Here is an 18594-nt window from a genome sequence, read left to right on the forward strand (position 1 = left end):
GGAGGAAGCAAGTGCCAACTTTTAACCTTAACTAGGACTCACTAATCTGCCAGTGATTTCACCAGAGACCTTGCCCATCCTCAGCAATTAAAAAAAGTTAAGCCACGGGAGGTGCAGTTACCAACAAGGGGAGTCTGCTGTGTACCCCAGGTCCAGAGGCAGCTGGGACTACTTACCCTGAGTTCCACTGCCAACTATCTTGACAGAACTATTTGTATCCAAAGGACCTCTTCTGAAACTGGAATAAAACCAGTTTAAGTACAAGGAGAAAGTAGTTCAGAGATAACCAGCATTATGTGAGAATCTTTATTTTGACAAATAAGTGCAGTATAAAATATTAGACCTGAAAAGTAAAAAAAAAAAAAAAAAAAAAAAAAGTAAAAATAAATATGTTTACAAATTATTGTAGAAAGAATACAAAAGGGTTAAAATTCTCAATGAGGAAAAACCAAAATGTGTCCAGTTGTATAAAGGCTCTTCCCTTGCAAGAAATGGGGATAAAGCTGAAGACCCAGTTTGGTTTCGCTGCTGAAAAAGGTACAAAATAACTTAGAAAAACCAGTCGAGGTCAAACGTTGTGAGCCCACTACTTGTACCTGCCTACTCTTGATTTGAGCAAAGTTGATAACCACAGTGCAAGGCAGAGCTGACGGTAGGACGACGAGTTTTCCATCCAGGAGTCTATCCTACCTTCACCTTCAAGTAAAAGCTGAAGAAAAACAAGCCCTTAGTGAAGTCTGAGCTCTGCAGTTGGCTGACCGGATTTCCTCCATTGTAGTGCTCAAAATAGTTTACTTGGCCAGCAAAAACACGGAAGAGCCTGGAACAACTGCCTTTAGTAAATGCCTGCTGCCTCTTCCAGCCTTAACGGGTCAGGCCCAACACAACTCAGCAGTCTTATCAGAAGCTCGTGGTGTATGTGATGCAGTGGTGTTGGCCGCACCTAGAAAACCCTTGTGTTCATGGGAGATGAAAGAAAGCACCAGGGTTTGCCAATCTGTGGCTCAGAGCACACTTTGTTCCTTTGTAGGAAGCACCTGGGCACACTAGAGGCTTGCCCCCTCGAGTCCTTGTCTACCTTCGTGCTGGTTCTGAGGGCTTAGCAGGCCCTGCTGAGAATGGACATTTGGAGAGGGCAAGCAGGCACGCATGCAAGCAAATATCCACTAAGTCAAAGGCTTAGTCGTGATCCCAGGTTTCAAACCCAAGAGCTGAGAATAGTCTGTGGATTGCAAAGCTCTAGAAAATGCCTTCCCTCTTGCCCCCCAAAAAGCAGAAGAGAATCAAAGCCTCAAGGGGCATGAGAGAGAAAGGAAGAACCTTAGGATTTGGGAACCAATTCCATTTCTGAGTTTAGTTTCTGGGAAAAAGCAAGCAAGTGCAATAATGACTTGGCTCTAAGAATTCCCTGGAGAAGCCACTGAGGATAATGCACAGTCTCAAAGATGACCAGCTTGGATTTGAGGCTTCACTTAGGGAATACTGAAAAGCTTTCCCTGGAGATGATTGTCAAGAACTGTAGCCTGAAAGTCATGCACGCTTAGCCAGCTGCTAAGGAATCTGTCCAAGCAGTTTCAAGATTGTAGTTAATTTGGTCAAAGGCTCCTAATCGGTTTTTTCCCCCACCTGCTGGGGGTAAAGGTGCCTGTGGCCGAGGGGCCTGTGAGACCCAGGCTCTGCCTCAGTTGTCACCTTGAAAAACTTAACCAATGAGAAAGATGGAAGAGGTGACTGCATCACCTCGAAGAAAGCAAAGGGAGGAAACTCTCTTAGACTCATTGGAGTTTGAGAGAGGAATTCAGAAGTATACAGGGTGAAATTCCTGAGCCCTCACTTCCTTTCTGAGCATGTTGGGGTTTCACCTTCCTGGGAGATGACTAAAACATTTCCTCTCCCCAGCAGAGATCAGACAAGCTCATCTAGATGTCAGACAGTTTCCAGGTGAGACCCACTCGGCCCAAGACCTCCTTACAGGCCCTGGCCTTTAGCACCACCACCATCTTTGTTCCTCCTGGCTGACTTTAGTTTCTAACACAGATACATATACACACTCAAAAGCAATTCAGTGCCAACTCCCTGCTAGTCTAGCTCATCCTTGGGATGTGGAGATGTGGAATGGAGTATGTCCCATAATAAAGCACCATTCCTGGACCCTGTTTTCTGATGCCCAAAGATCAGGCTTCTGGGCCTTGTATCTTAGGCACAATCTTATTGCATTGATAGCTAGATGTGGGGATGGGGGTGGGGACACATTACTAGCTGGTCCAGATCTTAGGAATTCTCCCACCACCGCTCGTCGTGTTCAGATTGTGTGGGAGAACCCCTTGCCACAGGCTGTCACTTACCTATCAGAAGTTGCCACTGATGGGAACTAAATGGTTTAGCACACTTCTGGGTTCCCTTTGGATCCTGGGGAAGGAGGTGGAATCTTTCCCAGAGGCCACCACGCATTGCAGAGGCAAGCAGATGGATGGTGTGAAAACAAGTCTGTGCCCCCTGAGCTGGAATGGTGGTGTCTCCTGTAAGCAGAACTGCCCCAGACCATATAGTACAGTCACCGTTCTTTGCACTGCAGACTTGGCCTTTGGACCATTAATACACTAAAACAGCACACCCTCCTCCCTCCCACCCCATCTTTTCTCTTCCATTCCCCTTCCCTCCCTTACCCATTGCACTTTTTCCCACTCTGCTTGGGGGGCTGTGTCACACCTCAGCAAAAGCTAAGCTATACTGCTCTGGCTTCTTCCCACATCGCCGGGCGATTATGGCCAGATACAACATGAGGAGGGCCACCCAGTAGCAGCCGTACAGGATGGCCCCAGAAACCAGGAAGGCTAGCTCTGTCTCACTGAACAGATCCTGGCAATAAGCTGTATAGGCCAGCCCCCCTAGAAGGACTGCCACCCAGATGGACACGGGGATGAGGCCAATGAAGTTCACCACGATGGTTTTTCGGCCAGAAGTGCCCCAGCCAGACTTGTTGATGGTAGCAATGGCAAAGATCTTGGCTGGCAGGAGGCTGGACATATAGAGAAGGGAATAGAGGGACATGAAGATCATTTCTGCGTTGCCCCGAAGGAAGCAGGCATATGTAGCCTTGATGATGCCCACCAGCTGCACTGTCAGCAGGAAGAGGAGAATATTCCAGATGCGGCCTCGGTAGAAAAGCTGTATTACCGTGGCAATGAGGAAGAAGGGGAAGAAACCTGTGACCACTGATTCGTAGGTCATCCAGAGGTGGTGCTTATGGAACCACAGCGAGTTGTAGAGCCACTCCCGGAAGTAGGACTTGCTCCAGCGCGTCTGCTGGTTGAGCCACCGGAGGTACTTGGTGGGCGTCTCTGTGAGGCACTTGGAGCGCGCTGTATACTTAGTCCGGTAGCCGAGGCTCAGGACCCGGTTGGTGAGGTGGCGGTCATCTCCAAAGCTGCACTTGCTGCCTAGGAACTTCTGATGGTACCAGTCCTCCAAGAATTGCTGGAGGAGGCTGTTGCGGTACATGCCCAGAGGCCCACTAATGCACTGCACACAGCCAAAGTAGGACTGGCAGGCCCGCTCCACATTGAAGGCCATCCAGTACCGCACACTGCTCAGGAAGGAGATCCACGAGTCATACTTGTTGAGGATCTGCAAGGGAACCAGAGATGCTGGGCCTCCTCACCTGGGGACTTAAGCCCCGGGAGAGAGACACCTGAGGCCATGAGGCCTCCTTTACCCGGAGTCCTGCAGCCCACTGCTCAGTCCCTGACCATCAGTCCTAACCCAGCCAGAGCTGGAAAACCCGAGGCTCAGAAGAGCCAGCCCTACCCACTCACCCTCCCCATCCCCTCGTTGCCCTCTGCACGGACTGTCCCAGTGACGCTGCTCTAGCCTGCAGAGCCACCTGTGGTCTCAGGAAACAGCTTGTGGGGGTGGCAGAGAGAAGGGCTTGAGAAGGGTGCACAGCACCCCCCAGGCATCTGTCCTACAGCCAACTGTCTACAGTTGGAAAGCTTCTCAGGAAGACCTGATCTGTTACCAGCAGTACCCTTGGGAAGATCTGGCCCCTTAATCTCGCCATACTGCCTTCTCACCATTCAGCGCAACCCTTCCGTAAGAACAAGGCTTTCTCAAGGGTCTGACTTGGGAGGTGCTCATTGCACTATGGTCCACAAGCACCCTCTGTGATCAGTAGCCGCAGAACACCGAGCCCCTCCCAGCAGCATGGGCTCCCTACTACATACCTGTTCAGTGATTTTCTTCTTCCTCAGGTTGAAAAAGGCCAGAAAAGAGATTGGGTACCTAGTGTGCCTTTTGATACCAGTGAGAACTATCCAAGAAGAGGCCCCCCCCACACACACACATGCACTGCCCTGACACACCACAAACTCACACACCTCCAAAATAATAGTCAAGATGCTCACTTCCCAGGCATACCCATTGGATTAGGAAGCAGAAAAGAGTCTGGACCCCACCCCCAGAAATCCCTCGTTACTGCTTACTTGGACATCTCCTCCGACTCCCCCTACTTGGGGGTCCTCCTCCAGGACTCGAAGCATCTCGATGGTGCAGGCCGGATCCAGCACGGTGTCAGAGTCGCACACCTGTGGAGGGAGTGTGTGGTCAGCCCATTTTGACCTCCAGCCTGTGTCCACCACATGCTGCTCACCTCTTCAGGGCCATAACCACCCTTTGTAGGATTCACTGCCACCACTAGCAAAGAGATCAATGCTAAACAGAATAGGTCAGACGAATAACAAAAAATAAGGAAAAGGAGAGTTTAGATACCACATGGACAGCCAACTAGGCTGACAAAAGAAACCCTGGAGACTCTGTCAGGGAAACATGCTTAGCACTGGGCCCATTTTTAGCCTCTATAGGGCCAGGCTCCACAAAAATGATCTCAGAACATTTCCCTGGAGGAAAAGGAGGTACACACTGAAATCAGATGTCAGGTACAGTGGCTACACCCGGGTCAGCAGACACTCCACTTGAGGCCAAGAAATGGCTCTTGCCATGAGGCTGCTGCCCAAAGTGCTCTCCTAGATTAACATGGTCTTCCCAGTTTCAGCCGCTGATCTCCTGAACAACCAGCAGAGCACACAAGTGAAGGATGTATCCACCCGGCCCTAGGTACCCCGCTAATACCGCTGCAAGGCCCTCTGTGTGCTTTTGGCCAAGTGTCTAAGATCAGGACATGGTATGTCCAAGGGCTGCTCTCACCCGGTTTCTCAGGAGCCTGAGTCTGGCACCTTAAAGCACTTGGCCACCCTGACATGACACCTGGATTTACTCTGAGCATGGAGGCTGGCAACAGCTGCCTCCAACCAGAGCCTAGATCACATCCTGCCCACTTGCCCACCTTCCCTCAGGAGGCTCATGGTCTGGTTCTAACAGGTAGCTCCCTTATTAGTTGAACCTGAGCTATGAGCACTTACCCTTTTGGCTGACTCCTTATTTCCTGGAATATTACTGAATTGACCAGGCCCAGATAATCACTGACAGAACAACAGAGCAAACAACAGTATCCACAGATGAGCCTAAACCTTGCTTTGCAAAAGCCCAAAATCCTTTTAGTAAAGTTGCTAATGCCTGCAGGAAGGGGGCTGTCCCCTTCCTTGTTGGGTTTTCTCTTGCCAGGCTGGAAGACATGGTGGCCAGAGACAAGCAGCAAGATGTTGAAAGGGCTCCAGGTCAAGCCATCACTCCTGTTCCCTCCTACCTCCCCACCAGCACACCTTGGGAGAAGGTGCCTTGAGAGCCTCAGGCCAGACTCCCACAGCCCCTTCAGCCAACAGGCCAGGCTTTCCAGTGCTTCTGGTCTCAGGGCTACTTCCTACCCTGTCTCTAACCCATTCTTCATGCTGCTCAGCTTCGTTCACTCCAGGGGGGTCTTTCTAACAGATCAGGGTAGGGAAGTTAGAGCTCTTGTCCGCCTGGGTTTCCCTACTGGCTGAAGAAGCAGGGCTATCTCCTGTCACACCCACAGCAGGGCTATTGGAAGACAGGCTGAAATCCACCAAACAGGGCTGAACCCCAGGCTGCCCCAGGCAGTGAGCCCAGAGCCATAAAGAAAAAGGCTGGCTCAGGTGTATGAGCCTATTTGTTGATCCACCAGAATGAATCCACAGGAAATGATCCGTAAAGGAAGATGTGTGGCAGATTTAGGGAATTCTGTGCTACAAGGGAGTAGACAGTGTCCCTGTGGCTTGAGCATGTGCCAGGGTTCAAGGGCTTTTCCTGTGCCTGCTGAGTCTCTAGGAAAGCTTCAGAGGCCCTGTGATCCTAGATGAACTGCAGAATCAAATGCCTCAACATCCCTCCCTATAAGGCCCTAGGAAGACAGAAAAAAGCCAATGTACCAATTCATCTGAAGATGCAACTTTCAAAAAAGCCCAAACCAAAACACCAGTGGCAAGCTAATTTTAGGTGGGTACAGTGGAGAACATTCAATGTCGATATACTCCACATGCCCCCAGCAAGACGGAGCTGGCACACAGGTGGGCTGCCATGACAGCCATTATTCATTCACAGGATGGGCAAGACCCTCTGGCACGTACGGACAAGTAATGCAACAGAGAAGTGGACATGTGGGTGCTGGACCGGAAACTGGGGTTCTCCGTGCAGTTTCTACTTGGTACTGAAGTGTGTGAGCTTTTCATTAGTTCTTTCTAGGTTTTATTATTTGAAAGTTTGGGAGCTGTGTTAACCTAATAATATTTCCAGCCTGGTGTCAATGACCTTTTTGACTGGAAACTGGGCAGAATCTGTTCAGGGTCCTAGCCGTGCCAAGGACTGCTGCAGGATTAAGCTGCGGGATGAGCCACTGCTGTGTCCCTCCACTTCAAAACACGAATGTGAACTGGGTAGAGTAGGGCTCTCTGGCCCAGAACTGAAACAGCAGTCGGGTGAGTTGGAGCATGATTTCTTCTGCTCCTTACCACACTCCTTAGGGACACGTTCTCCTCATGTTACCAAGGGTAAGGCCGAACGGATATGGTCAGACTGCCTAGGCTCAAATCCCACCTCTGCGCCTTACTGCTGTGTGACATTAGGCAAGTTCCGTAACTTCTCGGGGCTTTCAGATTCACCTTCTATGAGTGGAAGTAGTAATAGTATTTATCCTCTAGGAATATTATGAGGGTTAAAAGGACTAATATGTAGGGACGCCTGGGTAGGCCAGTGGGTCAAACATCTGCCTTCGGCACGGGTCATGGTCCTGGGGTGGAGTCCTGTGCATCGACCTCCTTGCTCAGTGGGGAGCCTGGTTCTCCCTCAGCCTGCCACTCCCCTTGCTTGTGGTCTCTCTGACAGATAAATAAAATCTTTAAAAAAGAATTAATATGGGGTGCCTGGGTGGCTTATTGGGTTAAGCCTCTGCCTTCGGCTCGGGTCATGATCTCGGGTTCCTGGGCTCGAGCCCCGCATCAGGCTCTCTGTTCAGCGGCGAGCCTGCTTCCTCCTCTCTCTCTGCCTGCTTCTCTGATTACTTGTGATCCCTCCCTCTGTTAAATAAATAAAATCTTTAAAAAAAAAAAAAAAAAGAACTAATATGAAAGTGCCTGCAATAGTGCATGGTATGAATTAGGTCTATCCACTTGGTAGCTCTCATTAGTACTGGGATACCAGGCCAGAGGTGCACACTAAGTCCCACAGGTAGGTAGAAAAGAACCAGGATTCCATCCCTGGTCTTTATGACCCCAGGACTGCTGTTCAGAGCAGCAGTGGCCTCAGTGCCGTCTGAAGTTCAGACGAAGGATGCACACAACACAAAGGACCTCAACCGGACCTAAAATCCCTGCCCAGTACGCCCAGCCCGCCAGACACATGCACACCCTCCTGGTAAAGGTGTGCTTACCTGGATGTAGTCCACTGAATCGCCAAGAGCCTTGAAAGCCGTGTACATGACCTCCCGCTTGCCTCCCCATTTCTGCATGATGCACGAAAAGGTGCTGCCTCGCACCACATCCCGCACGCGGTCCATGCCCTCCTGCAGGCTGGCCTCCGTCTCCCCATCCCCCGCCTCATGAAAGTTGCTGCGCCACACGAAGAAACCAGCTTGCTCAGTGCCCCCTAGCACCTCGTGGAAGATGTCCAGCATGTAGGCATCCTCCTGGCGATTGCCATCCACCACCATAACCACCTTGAGGTCAGCGAAGGCGATGCGCTGGGCTGAGCGCAGGCACTTGCGCAGGTAGTCAGGGTCCTCCTGGTAGGCGGCGATGCAGAGTGCCACTGAGCGCCGCGACCGCGACGGCACTGGGAGTTTCAGCGGCCGGCCAGCCCGCCGCATCCGCCGGTGCTCCAGGAAGGCGAACAGGCTCTGGATGAGCAGATGCAGGCCCAGGATGGCCCCGTACAGGCCGAAAGACAGGTAGTGCTTCTCCGTGTGAATGAACTGGTAGCCTGTCACATAAGCTGCCAGGATGCCGCCCAGCACCGCCAGGGCAAACAGGCTGGTGCCCACCACACGCAGGGCTGTCGTTAGCTGCACCGGCATCTGGAGGGAGAGAGAGGGAGGTGTGGAGTCAGGCGGAAGGCAGCAGAAGGCAGCATTTCCAGTCAGTGGGAGCAGGGGCATGTTCTCTGGGCCAGGCCCAGAACAGGGGAAAGGACCCACTCACTGAAACCATTGCCACTGACTGAGCGGGACGAAGACTGCGTGCTGACTCAGAAGCCAGGCCCCCAGGGTTCGAATGCCAGCTCTGCCACTTACTCTCTGTGTGCCTCTGCTCTGCCCCTTAGTTCATTCATCTGTGAACCGGGGACTGCCGCACTAACCTTGTAGCATCTTTGAGGGTGACATGGATTACATATGTAAAGCGTTTCGAGTAGCATATATTCTTGTTAGACCAAAGCTAGAAAGAGCTATCTGATCCCCACCTGGTGGACAGCGATCCTGGGATCTGTCTGACCCAAAGCTCTTCTAGGCGACCTTCAGGAAGGATGAGCCCGAGGCCCCAGGCAGCTCTGAGCACATGCAGGGCCAGGGAGGGGAAAGTGGGGGGTGACCAGGGAGGCAGCCAGTAGCCAAGAGCTGCTGCTGCTGCTGCTGCTTCTTTTTTTAAAGATTTTCTTTATTTATTTGACACAGAGAGAGAGATCACAAGCAGGCAGAGAGAGGGAGAATCAGGCTCCCTGCTGAGCAGAGAGATGGGGGGGGCTGGATCCCAGGACCCTGAGATCATGACCTGAGGCTGAAGGCAGAGGCTTAACCCAATGAGCCACCCAGGCGCCCCTGGCCAAGAGCTTCTACCTGCTCTGTACCCACCAGGGTCCTACACAGAGGGAGGGGAAGTAAAGCACAGCCACCCATGAGGCCTATGAACAAAGTGGGGGAGGAAAAGATGAGAAACAGCAGGAAACATAAAGCGGGGGGGAGGCACTTCTCTCTCTTGAAACAGCAAAATCACTAAGAGAAAGTTGCCCTGTGTTCTCTGCTATGTCACCTTTTTCTCATTTACTGTAGAGGCAGGAAAGAAAGGGAAAGCAACCGGGAAAAGCAGAGGAAAAAAGAGGAAATGAGAGCTGGGGTGTGGGCAGCTCTCCTGGAAACCCAGCAGTCAGGGCACCAGAGGGAACTGCAGCCACCACTGCAGCAGCCTGGGAGAGTGGCTACCTGGGATGCCCCATCCACTTGGTCCTAGTGCCCGCATGGCAGCTCCGTGCTGGTGCACCTGGCAATGCTGCCAGACTCCATCTGCACTCAGGCCTTAGTGCCGCATCTGCCCTGAGGAAAAGAGCTTAGCACTCAGCACCTTAGACTTGTGCTTGAGACACAGCTCTCTCCCCTCCTGACTGCTTGACCTCGCCCAAGTGGTCTGAGACTTTGGGTCCCCGCAAGCGGGGGTTCTAATGGTTTCTTGCTCCATAGGGCTCAGGTAAATAAATACTTTCCCTGTAATTAGAAGCACTTCCTGCTCTGAAGAACTACCCAAGTTGGAAGGCTGATTGGGGAAGAGAGGAGGGGCTGATGAGGACAGCTCCCCACTCCTCATTCTGACCCATGCCTTCCCCCCATCCCCTTTCTTTGCCACCTGCCTGATCTGAAGATTCCCATTTCCAACGCTACCCACCCACCCTCTACAGCCAACAGGGGTCTCGCTTCCAAGCCAGCCCCAACTCTAGGTCTTACAGGAACCAACCCTTAAGCCCCGCTCCAACACAAATGCACCTTCTTGCCAAGGGAACAGTGCCTGTGCCCCTACCACCTGCCACACAGGATAGGTGAGGAACGCGTAGCCACTGCCTAAGTCGGTCTGAGATTCAGGCAGCAGCAGCATTCCAGCAGCTGCGGTCCGGAAAGTGCTGTTGGCAGCCTCGCGGCTTCGGAAAGCTCGGCCTCCAGGCGCTCTGCCCCGCCATTCCTGGGAGCCTGCTTCCTCTGCAGGACTCCCCGCCTTCCCTGGTAGCTCCCCACACTCGAATGCGCCTGCGGCTCAGGGGCCCCGAGGCCCTGCACCCCCTCCAGGAGAGCCCCCTGCCCCGTAGCCCTCTAGACCTTACATGCCAAAGGGGCGCCCCAGGACACCACTGCCCACCTGCGCTCTGGGAGAGGGCCGGGGCCGCTGAGGCCAGCCCGGCAACCTGCCGGGTGCTGGCGCCCCGCCTCGGTGCAATGCCGGAGGCGGTGCCCACCAGGTTAATGCAGCCGGGAAGGCACTCGCCAGGCTTCTCACCCCCGCCTGAGCCTCGCCTTCTGGCAAAGGCGGCGCCGGCCACACCCACGTGCCGGTTTCCCACGACTCAGCGGGGAAGGAACGGAAAACCAAAAAAATCAGTCGGACCAGGCCCTGCTCATCTCCTCTGGGCCCCAGCTACCTTGGCAAAGTGTGCCTGCAGACAAAGGCAGCATCTCCGGTGTCGTCGGCCCCTTCCTCTCCCGGGCAGGACCCCCAAACCCCGCACACGAATTGGAGGCACTACCCTGGGACCCCGTATCCCACCGAGGACCAAAAATGTCCCGCAGCCAAAACCCCACGAGCAATTAGGTGCTGGTGCGGGCTCTGGCAGAGGCGCCCCTGCCCAGAAAGGGGGCCATGCCACCTCAAGCGGGGAGAGGGGAACCTCGACCACCTCTCACCCACCCCCATTTCGTTCAGAAGAGATCCGCTAGACCTCGGTCCCCGTAGGCAATGCGCACCCGGCTTCAAGGACACTACGTTGGGGGGCGCTCCCTGAGACACCTCCCCCCAGGTGACTGAAGGAGAAAACCCTCAGCCAAGGACGCACGCCGCCAATCTACACCCGAAACTTTGCGGGGTTGCCACTGTGCAGCCTCTCCAGCTGACAGGTGTGCCCTGCTACGGGGCCCACACGCGGCGGGATGGAAACTTGCGCACGGGGGCTGGGGCTTTCCCCCTTGCGCCTGGCCGGCCGGCCGCCCTCCCGGTCCCTCCGAGCCGGCTAGGGAAGGGGAGGCCGGGCCCGCTGATACATGCGGCCGTGGCCCGGCTGACCCGCAGGGCCCAGAGAGCCCGTCATCTTGGTGCCGGACAGGTGCGAACCGCCAGGCGGGAGTGGGGGAGGGAGAGACTCCGACCAACCTCGTGCCCCGCACGGTCGTCCGCCCCCTAATCCATTCACAAAACAGAAGCCGCAAGGGAGGAAGGGAGGCGAGGCTGGAGGAGGAGAGGATGGAGGAAGAAAGGGAGGAGGGGTCAGTGGGGAGGGGGCTGCAGGCACCACCGCGGTGAAGCTTGGAGACACCGCAGCCCTCAGCCGGCCTCCCGGCGCCGGACGCAGAGCCCGCAGAAGCTGAGGGCGGGGGGGGAGTAGCCGGTAGGGGTCCGCCGGGCTCGGCCAGCGGCACCCCCGGAGCCCGGCGCAGCCCCCGCGCGCCGCGGCGCGGCCCGCCCCTCCGATGTGGCCGGCTGGCCGGGCCCGCGCTCACCGTGCCGCCGGCTGCCCGCGCTCCGGTGCTCAGCAGGCCCGCGGCGGCTCCATGCCCCTCCTCCCGCTCCTTTCCGCCGCCGCGCCTCGCCGCGCCTCTCTAGCCCCGGTGCACCGCCGCCGCCGCGCGCTCCGACTGACGAGCGCCGGCCCCACGGAGCCGCCTTTAAGTACCGAGCGCGTCCCCGCCGGGAGAGGCGCCCTCCTCCGGCCCTAGGGCCGAGAAAGTTGGGAAGAGTGGGAGGGCCCCCCCGAGGGCCGCGAGGGGCACCCCCTTATTGGCTCAGTCGGAGGGAGCTATAAGCGGCCGGCGCTCGGCGGGACGCGGGGACCCGAGTGCACGCGGCTCCAGCCGGTCTCTGCGCCCAGGGAAGGTGGGTTCTCCCAAGGCGGCCAGAGGACGAGCTCCTCCGCGCTTGCCCCGGGGCCAGCTGCCCAGGAGGAGGCGGTCATTGTGCTCAACCTGGAACCTGGAGCCTTGTTAACTTTCAATATAACCCATAGGGACTTCCAAAACTGTTAATTCTCCACCTCTCCATTCCGCCACCCTCGCGCCCGGCTTGAAATCTACTCACTGCAAAACCGCCGAGGCGATGGAAATCTTCCCCCGACTGCGGCACGCGGAGGGGCTGTTCGCTGTATAGGGTACTCCCTAAAACCAAGACAGCAGAACCTTCCTGCCCGAAAAAAAAGAAGAAGAAGAAAAAAAAAAGCTCATAAGAGTAATTGTCAAATATAAAAAGACTGTTCCAAGAAGGTGTTAACAATTGTGACAAGCTTAGCTTTAGATTCCGCAGTGGGGCGCTGATGACTTTAAGGGTTTGCAAAAGCTCCAAATGGTTTTGCAGGAACCTTGGAAGTTCCTGTGTCTTAAAGCCAAAACCAACTCCTCCTCCCCTTTTCTTACACCTTTATTTCCAACATCCGTAACCTCCTAAATCCCCAACTGACCTTACAACCAGTGGTTTCCAGGACCCCAAAAGCTGCTGCTGGACTTGGATGAAATGGGGTGGGGTCAGGGAGAGGTGGGGGAGTTGTCAGCAGAGCAAGTTTAGAAGCAGTTGAATTAGACCCCGATTCCTAAATCTCGGAAAAACTTGAAGAGATAAAGACTAGTAAAAAATGAATTTACATGTCCTCCAAACACACCTGAGATAATTTCCATCACTTCTTTCCAAGCTGCAACAAATTTATAGCAACATTAGTTGCAGTCTATAAGCTGCTCCTCTTGGAAATCTTAGGGGCTGGGGTACCTGGGTGGCTCAGGGAGTTAAGCCTCTGCCTTCTACTCCAGGCCATGATCTGGGGCTCCCCACTCCGCAGGGAGTCTGCTTCTCCCTCTACCCCCTCCCCTACTCATGTGCCTATGCTCTCTCTCTAATAAATAAATATAATCTTAAAAAAAAAAAAGGAAAGAAAGAAATCTTAGGGGTTCAGGGACTTGCCTGCCCACCCTTACTCATGCTCATTGCTGAGTTCCTCAGGCACACAAAAACCCCTGGCAAAGACACCTGCTTCACCCCCTCACATCTTGCAGTACAGAAATCAAATCATTTCCCGCTTTGGCTTGAGAAAATCATCACTAATACGCTATATGGTTTAAGTATCCTTTTTTTGTATGTGTTTTTAAAAACTAGTATTGAATCCACAATGGGAATATGTTTTGAACCTGAGATGGGCCCTAAGAAGAGCTAATAACACACAGGTGGAGAGAGGCAGCTTTGGTTAAGAGGAAGGCTTTGGAGTCAGTTCTGCCACTAGCTGTGTGGCACTAACCTCAGTGTCTTCCTCCCAAAAATGGGACTGAGTATTTGATAGGGCTGTTATAAGAATTGAGGACACTGGCTGAGAGCAGGTGCTCAGTAAAAATTAACTCCAGTTATCCTCAACCAGAGAACGGCATCTGTTTGCCAGTGTTCTGGATTCTACAAGCTCATGCTTCCAGGATGTGATCCTCGGTGACCAGAAATTCAGAGATCAGTGTCACTGAAAAACACCTTGCCTCCAATGCATGATGGACTCCCCTCGAGCCCTGATCCACCTCCTCCACATCCAGGGGCATCATCACAGAGCCAGACACTGGAGGAGCTATCTGATCCCACCTCCCACCCAAATCTGAAATCTGCAACATTTTAGATCAGGGAAAACAAGCAGGGTCTTGGGGTGGGGGGGCAAAAATGAATGAATCAGCCTGATGGGAGTGAATATCCCATTTGAAGATGTCCCTATAAGAAGGGTGCAGGTACCCTGTTGTCAAGAGAAATCAGAAATCCAGATATATAGATATAGATATAGATATGACTTTATTTATTTATTTGAGAGAGAGAGCACCAGCCGGGGGTGGGGGGTGGGGGGGGGGAGAAAAGCAGACTCCCCTGCTAAGCAGTAAGCCCAATGCGATGCGGGGCTAAATTTCAGAACCCTGAGATTCCCAACCTGAGCTGAAGGATCAACCGACTGAGATACCCAGGCGCCCAGAAATCCAAATTTTTTAAAAAAGTTTTATTTTAGGGGTGACTGGGTGGTTCAGTTAAGCCACTGCATTCGGTTCAGATTATGATCTGGGATCAAGTCCCACATTGGGCTTCCAGCTCCATGGGGAGACTGTTTCTTCCAATGACCTTCTCCCCCTCATGCTCTCTCTCACTCTCTCTCTCAAATAAATAATTTTTTTTTTTAAGTCTTATTTTAGAGGGGGAGAGAAAGAGCATGCAAGCAGGGGGAGGGGCTAAGGGAGACAGAGACAGACTCCCTGCTGAGCAGGGAACTGGACAAGGAGGAACTCCATCCCAGGACCCCAGGATCATGACCTGAGCCAAAATTAAGTCAGCCACCCAGGTGCCCCAGAAATCCAGATTTTTATGCGGAATCTCCTTGTTTTTTAGTGTTGGCAACTAATTCAAATGTTGGGAAGAAAAAAAAAAAACGGCCCACAGGCCAGGCAAAATGTGTCTGTGAGTCATACACAGCCCACTGACTGCTTATAAGTGACCTGTTTAGAAGCTGAGAGAATGGAGCAGCCAGTTTGGGAAGATCCTGTCTGTCTTCAACACAACAGCATCATGACTTCTCTGGGAGCAAGCTTCCTGAGGTTGTTCCAGGAACATCTCATGCGTAGTTAATTTCTAAGGCTTCAACTTTGTCCCACGGGCTTATTGTCTATCTCACTCAGTTGGCTCCAGGGACTTTTATAGGCGGTGGGCTAGTCAATTAAAAACTCCTAAATGAACAGCAGGTCCAGGTGCAACATCATTGGCTTGACCCCCTGACTGGCTTACCCTGAGAAGCAAATTCTCTTTTTCTGATCTGCAGAGCCAGCGACCCTGTATTATCAGATGGCAAGAAGAATCTTTACCTTTGTGGCCAGCCTGTGCCACGGAGGATTTGCCTGTAATTAACATCCAGTTTGTAGTGCCCTATTTGCATTCTTCTCTTCCAGGGGAGGAGGGCAGGCGAATCTTTAAGGGGCTGATACAATAAAGCTCAAGGTTATCTCTGCTTTCCACTGGGGATTGAAGAATAGGACTAATTCCACACCTACTCACTTAAAAACATGAATTCAAGATGTTGCTGAACTGGCTTTTACATGGGTTCCGAAGGATAAAGCCTCCCTATTCAGCTCAGCAATAGAAAATGTGTGTTGCATTCCAACATTCATTTGACAAACACTGAACACCAGCCCCGAGAAGGGAATGATGCTTTGGCACCAGGAAGTCTCGGGCTGGTCCCTGCCATCTAAACAGTCATCCATTTTGAAGACAAATACCTTGAGAAGTGGCAGTTTATAATTAGATGTTGATGAGAGAATCCAGCTAGAAGAATTTGAGGATTTCAGGAAAGAGATCTCTGTGAGCTGGAGTGGGCTGAGCAGAGTTCCCTGGAGAACCTGAGCTGACTATGTAGAAAGACAAGAACATTCTAGATGGGAAGAAGAGCTTTAAGAACAAGAGCAGGTAGGGAGGCTTGGGTGGCTCCACTGGGTGAGGGGCCAACTCAGTTTCGGCTCAGGTCATGATCTCCGGTAGAGGGAACTTCCTCGTGAGATCGAGCCCAGTGCAGAGCCCCTAACCCCAGCTCAGGCTCTGCACTCTGTGGGGAATCTGCTTGAGATTCTCTCTCAGCCTCTCTCTCTGCCCTCCCCCTGCTCCCACTCTCTATCTGAAATAAATTAATTAATCTTTAAAAAAAAAAAGTACACTGAAGAACTTGCAACGGTACCTGCTCCAAGGAGGGCCTGACGAGTTGTAGCTGCTGAGGAGGGGGATGCTAAGGACAGATTCTGGAGCCTTGAGTGACTGAATGAGGAGCTTGCATTTTATGTGGCAGTGATGGAGAATTCTTGAAGTCCGTGCAAGGTGGGAGTGAGTTACACGTATCGTCTGGGGACAGCTGAGCTGCGGTTTTGGGGGCTCAGGAGCGGGAACAGGTATCGGAGGTGTGTAAACAAGCCAATAAGCCAGAGCAAAGGGGTGCAAGGCCGACGGGCACTGTTGGTGCTGTCCTTGGGAAGTGTCCCTGCAGGCAGGCAGTGTCACTCTCTTGGGCACAAGTGAGGGCGGAGATGAGGGGATCATCAAGAGAAAGAGACTTCTATCGTTTGGGGTGTTCAAAGGGCCATTCTCCAAGCTTTGGTGGGTTTGAGGTAACTGAAGCCAACAGGTCCACCGACAAAGATTTCACCTTTCTGCCACTCTTCAAATCCGAACTTGTGAAGGGCTCAAACACCATGCACCAAGAGGAGTCTGCGATCCAGTGTCCCTTGTCACGACTGGGGCTTGAAGTTGCGGGACAAGCCTGCCGGGAGTCAGGTGCTGCTCCGCTGCTCTCCTAGTGAGTGACGGGGCGGGGGGCCGGGGCAGAGGGGCCTTCTAGCGCCACAGTGGCCCCCTCAGCCTCTGACCTCACGCTTCAGTGCTCCTCGATGGCGTGCAGCCCGGGGCTTCCGGCGAAGCAGAGGAGACTGGGGGATGGCAGCCAAGCCAGCGCTCCAGGCTCCATCCCATCAACTTCTCTGTGCTGACCATAATCAAAACCTCTTGAAGCTAATGACGGTGAATTTAAACTGGCCTCCAAAGAATAGCAGGTTTTGTCCCCCCAGCTGACTAAACAGGGCTTCCTCTTCAAGGCAGCTTAATCTGCAACACTAGTTAATACATAATTCCAAGTGGAAAGTATGTGCCTTGACGACAGCAAGGCAGCTATGACCCAACAAAGTTATCCTTTCATAACTTGCCCCTCTTACAGACAAGTACTCTGTAATCAGTACCCTTTCTGGGGGCTCTGTTTGACGAAGCAGGTGTAAGAACTTTTCGGTACCACAGTTACAATGGTGAGATTTTAACTCCAGGCTCTCTCTCTCCCTCCTTGGATGGAAGAATCTTTTTCATTTCAAATTAAGGGGCCTCTGCTCTGCTGGCGACAGAGCAGTCAGTGCCCACTAAGGGGCGAGGTTCTTTTATGCTGGCTGGAAGGTCAGGATTAGGAGGGCACACCAGAAAGATAACCCCGCGTATCAAACCAGACCTGGAGATGGTTTTCTTGGAATCCTGAACAGAAAAGCTCTTCCAGGCCATTTTTCCTCTCTCTCCCTCTCCTAGGTGAATGCAGGGGAAAAAAAAAAAAAATCCAGAAGGCAATTTTCAACCATAATCTCCTTCCTGTTGGGATATTGTGTAGCCACTAAGAATTATGCTCATGAAGAGAACACAGGAATCTGCTGAAATGCTTATGATGCAAGGTTAACTAAAAAAGGCAGGATACAAACTTGTTATGTATGAATGACTACATTTATGTTCTTGTTTTCTTTTAAATCCTATAAATTAAAAGGCAAGAGAGAAGTTCATTCAGATTATCAGGATCAGGTCTTGTCTGGGGTAGTGGAACAATAGATTTTTCTCCCTTTGCCTTTCTCTCTGTAGTCTCCCTACTTTCTATCAATATAATAATTTTGTAATAAAAAGGTATTTTAAAATGATATAAATCCTGAATTTATAGAATTTCCTCCTAAGCTGGGGCTAGGTGCGGTACAGTCTATATCATACACGGGTTCAAGTAAAAAGGGTCTGGAAACCTCAGCAAAGAAAGCGGTAAAGGGGCACCTGGCTGGCTCAGCGTAGCTGACTCTTGATCTCGGGGTTGTTAGTTTAAGCCCCACATTAGGTATAGGAATTACTTTAAAAAAAAAGGAAAAAGGAAAGAACAGTCAAGTCAGGAGGGCCAAGATATAGACAGGATTAGTGGTAGTCAAAACATGAGTAATTTGCTTTATTTAAATCCTTCCCTTTGAGAGAATTTAGCAGAGAAGGAAGAAGTATGCATAGCTGTGCTAGCTCATCTAGCACCTTTAGTGAATTATAAAAAGTTTTCCTCCTGGCAGCATAGCTAGGAGCCACAGCACATGGCTTGTGTGGCACACCCCAGTGGGCGTCAGGCCCCATTATCCCCTCATCCAGGATCGTGGTGATCCTGGGTAAGGGAGGGAGGTGCACGGGAAGATGGGCTTTAGGTGGACCCTGAAAGGATGCTTATCCTGGAAAAAAAAAAAAAAAAAAAAAAAGGATATCCAAGAATGATGATGTCAACAGCTTTACACTGAGGCTAGAGAAAGCCCCAGGAAGAGGTTCTGCTCAGGGTGTTATCAAGTGCCCGCCCCCCCCACGCCCCCCCCCACTCCGTGCGCACAAAACTCACTGTATCCAAAATGGACACGTGCACATTTGCTCG

The 18594-nt window shown here is 52.3% G+C and overlaps 1 protein-coding gene across 3 annotated transcripts; it reads right to left on the minus strand.

Moving 5' to 3' along the window:
- Positions 1 to 294: 294 nt before the first annotated feature.
- On the minus strand, positions 295 to 16730 carry HAS3 (hyaluronan synthase 3). 3 transcript variants are annotated; one of them, XM_044255845.1, is made up of 5 exons: positions 16090 to 16730; positions 12447 to 12548; positions 7838 to 8479; positions 4482 to 4583; positions 295 to 3627 (listed from the first exon to the last, which is right to left on the minus strand). In XM_044255845.1, exons 3-5 carry the CDS (start codon positions 8477 to 8479, stop codon positions 2704 to 2706), a joined length of 1668 nt encoding a protein of 555 aa, XP_044111780.1. In that variant the 5' UTR covers positions 12447 to 12548; positions 16090 to 16730; the 3' UTR covers positions 295 to 2703. The 3 variants fall into 3 exon arrangements, with proteins under 3 accessions (XP_044111780.1, XP_044111779.1, XP_044111781.1); XM_044255844.1 differs by lacking the exon at positions 16090 to 16730 and having other exon boundaries at positions 12447 to 12759; XM_044255846.1 differs by lacking the exons at positions 12447 to 12548; positions 16090 to 16730 and adding an exon at positions 11873 to 11957.
- Between the last annotated feature and the right edge of the window lie 1864 nt (positions 16731 to 18594).

The sequence above is a fragment of the Neovison vison genome, chromosome 7 (assembly GCF_020171115.1).
Source record: "Neovison vison isolate M4711 chromosome 7, ASM_NN_V1, whole genome shotgun sequence".
Taxonomy (NCBI): Eukaryota; Metazoa; Chordata; class Mammalia; order Carnivora; family Mustelidae; genus Neogale; species Neogale vison.

Excerpts from the sequence above, each read along its gene's own strand:
- HAS3 (XM_044255845.1), bottom strand. The coding sequence starts at position 8,479 with ATGCCGGTGCAGCTAACGACAGCCCTGCGTGTGGTGGGCACCAGCCTG. Across the intron at positions 4,584-7,837 it reads ATTCAGTGGACTACATCCAG|GTGTGCGACTCTGACACCGT; the intron begins GTAAGCACACCT and ends CTCCCTCCACAG. Across the intron at positions 3,628-4,481 it reads GAGTCGGAGGAGATGTCCAA|ATCCTCAACAAGTATGACTC; the intron begins GTAAGCAGTAAC and ends GTTCCCTTGCAG.